Here is a 9,206-nt window from a genome sequence, read left to right on the forward strand (position 1 = left end):
ATAATGTGTATATTGCAAGATAGGGTAATAGACAAATTTAAATTTAAAATAAAATTAAAAAAAAATAAAAAAAAAAAAAAAACCTCAGCCTATTGCAACAAAGGTTGTTTGTTGTAATAAGTTATGACATTTTTCACAAAACCTTTGAAGCAATATATGCTATTGCCACAAAGGTATTTGTTGTAATAAAGAAGTTATTGCATCAACTTGTTCGTTGCAATATTTAGGATTTATTGCAACAAGATTTTTTTGTTGTATAAATCTATTGCCTCGGAGTTTATTACAACGGCTTGCAACAACTTTTTTGTCGTTGCAATAACACCTTATTGCAACGACTTTGTAGTTATTGCAACGATTTTTTCCGTTGTAATAGACCTTTTTTCTTGTAGTGTACAATACATATAAATACTGAGAAAAACTTTCATGCAAATTCGACTCAGTCACCCAAATGATTTCTACTAGTGTCTTTAGCACATGCCTTCCTAGAGTAGCAAGGGTGTAGGAAGTCACAACGCAAAATTAAAGGGGGATGCCAATAGAGGTCATCTAGGTGACAGTATCAGAATTGCTTAAAATTTGGCAAATTGAAGGGAAATGGCGTTCTGATTAAGATTCATGTCATGAGCATTGCCAAAATTTAGATAAATTCCTTCATTAAGGCTTTGAAAATAGTATTTTTACTATTTATAGTTATATTTGTTTTTCCTTAATAACTTTTAGTTTAAAAGTCAGAATAAGGTCTCGTCTGTTTTGGGACATCCCTTAAGATCAGTAGTTTATGATTTTGCATTTAACTCAATTTTTCCATTTTTGGTAAATTTCAGTATTTTGTCACCTAATCACGCAATTAGTATGAATTAGGGTGTATGGAAACAATTTTTTGATCAACAGTTGTCACTTTGCCATAAGGTGCACCCTAATTTAATGAGTTCCTTACCATTTTTAGTAATTTTTGTTTCCTTAATAACTTTTTGCTCAAAAGTTAGAATAAGATCCTCCTTGTTTTAGAAGGACCTTTAAGGTTAGTAGTTTATAATTTTGTATTTAACTCAATTTTACCATTTTTGGTAAAATTCAATATTTTGCCACCTAATCTCATGATTAGTGTGAATTAGGGTTTCTGATGGTTTCCTAATCGTCCTAGAGTTTTACTTCTTTAGTATTTACACGTTTTGTAGTCTCCAAACACAAATCAAAATTTTTTAAAATAAAATTTAGAGTTTTTCTTTGTTGTTTTCTATTCCATCAAAGAGTATCATTTGTACTTTCTTTGGGCTTAGGCAATATCAAGAATTGACCAACTATAAATTATGGATCAAAATTTGCCTATGCTAGATCTTACTCTTCTCCTCAATTATTCTATCTACATAACATTCCACCATCCATATGAGAGCATCCACAGCAGTAGAGTTAAAAATATAGCTATTTAGCACTTACAAAAGTCACTTTATTTATTTTACCTTTCACACCCAACATCAATAGGTCTATATTTTTAGCTATTTGATTAAAATAATACAAATAACTCATTAGAATAATAATAAAAACATCCACAGCCCAAAAAAAAAAAAAAACCATCCCAAATCCTCAATCTTTTTCCTCAGCCTAGACCAAACAAAATCACTGATCACAAACAAAATCAAAAATCACCAACATAGCACAAACATGGTGTGGGTCGGCAAGCTGGGTCGGCGAAAACCCAACACAAATGAAGATGAAGATCAGCGGAAACCGAGCAACTAGGTCGACAGAAACCCAGAAATCAAGCTCCAACAGAGTTGAGGGGTGAGGAAGATGAGGGAGCTAGGCACTAGACGGCTAGAGAGAGAAAAAAATGAGGAGGAAAAAAGAAGAAAGAAGGAAAACCACAGAGAGAGAGAGAGAAGAGTGAAAATATTTGTTTAATGAGAGAAGTTAATAATTTTTTTTTTTTTAGCTTCTTGCTACAATATATAACCATAAATAGCTGTGTGCTACATGGTTCTCAGAATCGTACTGGACCGGGAGGTCGAACCGTGAAAACCGAAATCTGGGATGAAAACTGATTTTTTAAGCCTAAAGAATTAGATTTTTTTTGTTAATTCTGTGAACCCTTAAAACCGGGGTTGAACCGCACAAACCGGTGAGAACCATGCGGTCCAACCCTTTAGCAATTTTTTTTTTTTTTTATATATAAAAACAACTTAACATAATTTTATTCTACTTAATTAAATTATCCATCTCTTACAAGGAATTAAAAAAAATTATAATTAACATCCTTCAAAGATATTCAACTTTACTTCAAAAATTAATCATAAATTTTAATGTTTTCATGGTTAATGATATGTCTACAACATTTTTACAACAAATCCTAAGTAGCAAGTTGTTACTGGTTGTTATTGTTGGGGCAAAAAAGTAATCTTAGTATTAGTTTTAAATTTGAACCAATAACAACTAACTACATGTGATTTGTTGTAAAATTATTGTAGACGTAGCATCTCTCTTATTTTATTTTATTAACTTTCTTATTTAATTATTAAATATATGGTTGAAAATTACTAAATTTTCCTTACGTATATAGATATATTAGTCAATTTTGCTAGTTTTATAAATTTAATATCTATATTTATGCTTTAATTAATTATTAAATTAATTATGACGTCATCACGGTTCGACTTTAGTTCGACCTCAAAATTTTGAACCTTCTCCTTTTACGGTTCAATGAAGAGTCCAGATCTAAAAACTTGGTGTACTGTAAAAAGAAGTTAAAAAAATTTTACCTATAACATCACTGCAGCATGTATTTTTATGTTTAGGTGAAGCTAAAATAACTCATATACAAGTATTTGGCTTCTGAGCGCCCATATCCATAGATTGTCCTATCTGATTTGGTAGATTGTCGTTGTCCAGTATCTATCATCTTCCAAAAAAACTCAATAAAAGTTGCAATCTCAATGCTTTGCCCATTATTGCTAAGTTTGCAATGACAGACTCCTCCAACAAGAAGTTACAAGGCAAAGTAGCCATAATCACTGGTGGTGCAAGCGGCATAGGCGAGGCTACGGCTCACCTTTTTGCCCAACATGGTGCACGCATGGTCGTGATCGCCGATATCCAAGACCAATTGGGCCACCAAGTTGCCACATCAATTGGTATAGACAAGTGCCAATACGTGCACTGTGATGTTTCCGATGAAGACCAGGTCAAGAACATGGTTGAATCAACGGTCCAGAAACATGGTCAGCTCGACATCATGTTCAGCAACGCTGGGACTCTGAGTGGCTCTGATCAGACAATCCTCGAGCTCGACCTTTCAGGGTTTGACAAAGTGATTGAAACCAACGCCCGTGGCATGGCTTTGTGTGTGAAACACGCGGCGCGTGTGATGGTTGAGAGGCGCGTGAAGGGGAGCATCGTATGCACGGCAAGCATATCCGCTAGCCAAGGTAGACAGCTATCCACAGATTATTGTATGGCAAAGCATGCAGTGCTGGGTCTGGTTCGATCAGCAAGTGTGCAGCTTGGGCAGCATGGGATTAGAGTGAACTGTGTATCACCCTCCTTGGTGGCTACACCAATGTCATGTGATGCATTAGGAATGGATGCAGAGCAAGTGGAGAAGATTTCTGAACCAAATTCAAGCTTAAAAGGAGTTGTGTTGAAGGTGAGAGATGTTGCCAATGCTGTGCTCTTTCTTGCATCTGATGATTCTGGTTTTGTCACTGGACTTGACTTGAAGGTTGATGGGGGCCACTTAGGGAGTGGGTACAAGCTCCAATGAGTATTGTTTTGAGATGGAAAGCAAAGGGTGTTAATTTTTACCATCTTGTAACAAAATAAGTTGAAGGAAAAGTTTGTATACCTTGTTTAAGTTCTGCAGGGAGTAGGTTCTACTTTATATTTCACAAATATTAAATGCAAATCATATGTTTTATTTTATATTTCACAAATATAACTGATTTCATATTAGAAAACAGATCCTGTAAGAAATAAGTTGTCTACTATTTCTTATCTGGTAAACATTTGTAAATATAAAATTAAAAGCTTTAAAGAAGATCTCACTCACTCCCTGAACCTTTGTAAAGAACAAGGTCAAGCTTTTAGGCAACTTACATGTATGTACCAAATGATTTTTTCCCCTGCTTGGTCTAAGGTAGTACTCTTCGGTTCCAGCAAATTGACGCTTTTGAAGTAAAATATTTATTACATGTAAGAAATTTTCAGTAAAATATTTTCAAAATTTTTCAATAAAACCATCAAAACGAGTGGAACAGCCATCAGAATTATTGGTGCCGAATGTTTAGTGACCAGATCACCCGAACCAGCAACCGAAACGATGGCTTCCACGATCTACACTGGAGCGTTGCCATCAATGATGAGACCACCAGCACTAGTAGTGCTCGAATAGTAATTTTGGTTATCGGATCTCCAAAAATGGTCACCGGAATGGTGTATTTGGTGATCAAACTACCGGCATCGGTTGTCAAAATGCCGATTCAAGTGACCAGACTTCAAGCACCAATCGTTGGAGCGGCAACTCCAGCCATCAAACTACTGGCACTGGCTACCCAACCCACCGGACCGGTGACCTAACTGCTAAAGGATAAGAGGTGAAGCCATTGTATGTTTTTGTAAATATTTTAACAAAATTGTAAAATTACAAAGTTTTACAACTTTTTATAAAATATTTTACCATCAACTAAAAAATATTTTACAAATTTGACTACATTTATATACAAACAAATATTTGAAGATGAAAAAAAAAATTTCAAATATATTTTCACTTTAAAACAAACAGAGTATAAGTTACAAAGTGTCTGCATAACCTGAGTGTGGTTTCAGCCCATAGTAGATTAAAGCTCAGTAATGAGCTTTATTGTGGCAGTGGCAAGTAATCCCCTCTTGCATTCAATGGTTAAGATGCCATACTCTGATTCTATCAAAGACTTGATAGACAAGACCATTAAGTCAATGGGTACAATTTATCAATCCCTCTCACATTCTTTGTATACAGACCACAATTTGTGGTGGGCTCAACTGAGTTGACAGTAATTCTAGGTAAAAGAGGGTGAACACTTTGTTGGTTCAAGCCTGGTACCCATCATAGATTCATGGTTATTCCCCTTTTGGTTCATAATATGTTTGTTCGTCTAACCAATTGAAGCCTCTATCCTTCAGTTTTAGTTTGAATGCTTGCCTTGCTGTCATCAGTGTTTTATTATTATTATTATTATTATTAAGTTTGAGTATTAGAGATGCAATATAGACAAAGAACTTCTATGCTTGCGCATCAACTATTGAAAATCAACAATACCTTTGAGGCTTAAAATATTTAGTGCAGTTTTAAGAAGTAAGACTTGGAAAGAGCTAAAACCGAATGCAAGTGTCTCTCTTTCCACTCAACGACAATGAACTTTGTTTTTTGCAATTAATTTTAAGTACACGATATTACAGGAATATAACCATAAGATTTTATTTGTTACATTTTGAAAGCTAAAAATTTAATTGATTAATTATTATTACCCCAAAACAATAGAGTTAAAGTGAAATTTTTTTCTTTATATATATTCTCAGGTAAGATATTAGATTTAAGATAGATCAGATAATAGATATAAGATCAGATCAAATGGAAATGATCCACCTACCAAGTAAACGTTCTAAAATATATATTAAAAAAAAACAAATTTTCTATTGTTGGTGTATTTGGTGACACTAATGTCTAAAATAATGATGACATAGAGAAGTTAAAAACTAACATAGAACAGACCGTCATGGCCATCTTGAAACATCAGGGATACTCGAAATCACAGCGTAAGGCAAAAATACACTAGTAAAAATCATTTGTGTGACGGAGTCGGAATTGTATGCAAATTTGTAGGTTGTATGGAAACGGTCTTCTAATTAATAGTTGTCACTTTGCCACAATGTGTGCCCTAATTTTGGGAAATCTTTTGCCCTTTTTAGTAGTTTTTGTTTCCTTAATAACTTTTTTCTCAAAAGTCAGAATAAGGTCCCCGCTTGTTTTGGGAGAACCCTTAAGGTTAGTAGTCGGCTTATCCATGGGTCAGGTCGGGTTGGTTTTGGACCCAACCCAGACTCAACCTGCCTATGTCAGGTTGTAACGACTTTGCCCCAACTATATAGATATTGTCCGCTTTAGGACCTATACCCCTCACAATTTTGTTCTCCCCCAAAGCACATAGTAGTGGGAGAAAAGACCTCTACACATTAAAGGGAGGTCATTTATTATAAACATATTTTTATATGCTTCCCGAGGCGATGTGGGATTCCATGAAATGCAAGACCCCCGTTTTGAGTCACTACACGAGTGAAGGGCGATAAAACCCAAAACCGATTGCTAGCATCAGTCGGTTGAGTCAGTTTCAAGTGAGGATGAGTGTTGGTCGATTCGATCAATCGTCAAAATCAGAAAAATGTCATCGAAATTTAGAGAGAGTTGCAAGAATCTAGAAAAAGTCACCAGAAAGCAGCAAAAAGTTGCCAGAATCTACATTTTTTCTCTAAAAATTGCTGGGATTGGCTGGATCTGGCTAAATCCCACTAGATCTAGTTCGGATCTCGCCAGATCTCGTCTAAATCTCATTGAATCTAGCTTGATTTTATTGGATTTTGCCAGATTTTTTTATATAGATCCAGTCGGTTTCGGGTTGCTCAAGTTTTGGAGAAGCAAACTCGCCACTCAACCTACTAGCGTCAATTCTTGGAATCTAAGACCCACCGCCGACCAATTGGAGCTTCGGTTCGGGCTGAAATCGGGTTGATGTTGGGCGGGTTGGTTAGTATTTTGGGCCATGATCAGGTCTAGACACCCCTAGTTAGTAGTTTATGATTTTGTATTTAACTTAATTTTACTATTTTTGGTAAGATTCAGTATTTTGTGACCTAATCTCATGATTAATGTGAATTAGGGTTCCAGATAGTTTCCTAATCTTCCTAAAGTTTTATTTCCTTAGTATTTACATGTTTTGTAGTATCCAAAAAAAGTCAAATTATTATTAATAAAATTTAGAGTTTTTTTATATTGTTTTTTGTTCTATTAAAGAGAGTATTATGTGTGCTTTTTTCAGACTTAAGCAACATCAACATCTGACCAATTATAAATTATGGATATCAAAATTTGCTGAGATTTTACTCTTCTCCTCAATTATTCTATCTACCTAACATTCCACCGCCCATATGAGGCTTATGAGCGCCCACATCGATATTATTGTCCAATCTGATTTGGTAGATTGTCCAGTATTTATCATCTTCCAAAAAAAGCCAATAAAAGTAGCAATCTCAATGATTTGCCCGTTATTGCAAAGTTTGCAATGACAGAATCCTCCAACAAGAAGCTACAAGGCAAAGTTGCCATAATCACCGGTGGCGCAAGCGGCATAGGCGAGGCTACGGCTCACCTTTTTGCCCAACATGGTGCACGCATGGTTGTGATCGCCGATATCCAAGACCAACTGGGTCACCAAGTAGCCACAATCATAGGCATAGACAAGTGCCAATACGTGCACTGTGATGTTTCCGATGAAGACCAAGTCAAGAACATGGTTGAATCAACTGTCCAGAAACATGGCCAGCTCGACATCATGTTCAGCAACGCTGGGACAGCGAGTAGCTCTGATCAGAAAATCCTCGAGCTCGACCTTTCAGGGTTCGACAAAGTGATCAAAATCAACGCGCGTGGCATGGCTTTGTGTGTGAAACACGCGGCGCGTGTGATGGTTGAGAGGCGCGTGAAGGGGAGCATAATATGCACAGGAAGCGTAGCCGCTAGCCAAGGTAGAAATCTGTTCACAGATTATTGCATGTCAAAGCACGCAGTGCTGGGTCTGGTTCGAGCGGCAAGTGTGCAACTTGGGCAGCATGGGATTAGAGTGAACTGTGTTTCACCCTCTGTGGTGGCTACACCAATGTCATGTGGTGCATTTGGAAAAGATGCAGAGCAAGTGGAGAAGATTTCTGAGTCAACTTCAACCTTAAAAGGGGTTGTGTTGAAGGTGGGAGATGTTGCCAATGCTGTGCTCTTTCTTGCATCAGATGATTCTGGTTTTGTCACTGGACTTGACTTGAAGGTTGATGGAGGCCAATTAGGTAGTAGGTAACCAAGCTCCAATGAGTATTGTTTTAATTGATATGGAAAGCAAAGAGATTTAACTTCAACCATGTAGGCTTGAAGAAAATAAGTTTTAAGGAAAGTTTTTTATGCAAATTTTCTTTTCTATTTTTTTGTTCTACTTTATATCTTACTAATTTAACAGGTTTCATTATTAGAAAATAGATCATGTGATAAGAAATAAGTAGTCTACAAATTGCTTATCTGGTGAAAAGTTGTAAATATACAACTAAATGCTGTAAAGAAGAGCTCACTCACGCCCTAAACCATTGTAAACAATGAGGGCAAGCTTTTAGGCAACTTACAAGTTACAAGCATGGAGTGTTGAGTTGCAAGGGAACCTGGAGTAAATTGTTGTGGTAGTAGCAAGTAAGCCCATCTGGCATTCTCCGTTTAAGATGTCATACTCTCGTGCTATCCATCACTTGATAGACTAGACCAATAAGTCTATGGTGGTTTGTGGACCACAATTTGTGGTGAGCTCAGTCTCATTCATCTTTCTGTTTCATAAATGAGTTCTATTAATAGGTGCAAAAGGCACCCCTTAAGGTAAAATTATTAAAACAATCGAGCCATTTTATGAGTCAAGCTACTAAATCTAAAAATTTTTATTACAGATATATCACAATTACTGTTAAGTTAGTCTTATAGGATCTTTTGCCTATAATAAACGGTGTGGGAAATTAGTCATAAGGATTGCATTATCTAACCTGTAGTGTGTAACAGTCTTCAATGAAGCAAAGTTGGTCATTATGTAGATAGGATTGAATTAAGATGCAATTAATTCCTAATTCTGCTATGTCAGTGCCGGGATTTGCAGTTGGAACGCTTTTTATTGTATTTTGCTTATATGGGTAAGGTAGTGAAGCAAATTTTCAGCCATTTGCTTGTTTCATTACAATGACAATTCGTTTACATCTGGTTTTGTTTAGTGCAGAATACAGATGATTAACTGTTTCTCCCTTACAAATTACACGTCCTTCCATGACCAATTTAGTCATTCCTTGGAGTCTGCAGAAAAAAAGACCCTGATTCATGATAAATTCATGAGGAGGTGGGATCTCTTTAGGATTCCTTACACGTGCAATTACTTTCTTGCTTC

At 36.1% G+C, this 9,206-nt stretch overlaps 2 protein-coding genes across 2 annotated transcripts; both read left to right on the plus strand.

Annotated features, from left to right (window-relative positions):
* The first annotated feature begins 2,904 nt into the window (after window positions 1–2,904).
* On the plus strand, window positions 2,905–3,915 carry LOC112006120 ((+)-cis,trans-nepetalactol synthase NEPS1). The gene has a single exon (XM_024038420.2). It carries the CDS (start codon window positions 2,960–2,962, stop codon window positions 3,755–3,757), a length of 798 nt encoding a protein of 265 aa, XP_023894188.1. The 5' UTR covers window positions 2,905–2,959; the 3' UTR covers window positions 3,758–3,915.
* Window positions 3,916–7,135: 3,220 nt separating this feature from the next.
* On the plus strand, window positions 7,136–8,200 carry LOC112006130 ((+)-cis,trans-nepetalactol synthase NEPS1). Its single transcript, XM_024038429.2, has one exon. It carries the CDS (start codon window positions 7,308–7,310, stop codon window positions 8,091–8,093), a length of 786 nt encoding a protein of 261 aa, XP_023894197.1. The 5' UTR covers window positions 7,136–7,307; the 3' UTR covers window positions 8,094–8,200.
* The last annotated feature ends 1,006 nt before the right edge of the window (window positions 8,201–9,206 follow it).

The sequence above is a fragment of the Quercus suber genome, unplaced genomic scaffold (assembly GCF_002906115.3).
Source record: "Quercus suber isolate HL8 unplaced genomic scaffold, Cork oak 2.0 scaffold_228, whole genome shotgun sequence".
Lineage (NCBI taxonomy): Eukaryota > Viridiplantae > Streptophyta > Magnoliopsida > Fagales > Fagaceae > Quercus > Quercus suber.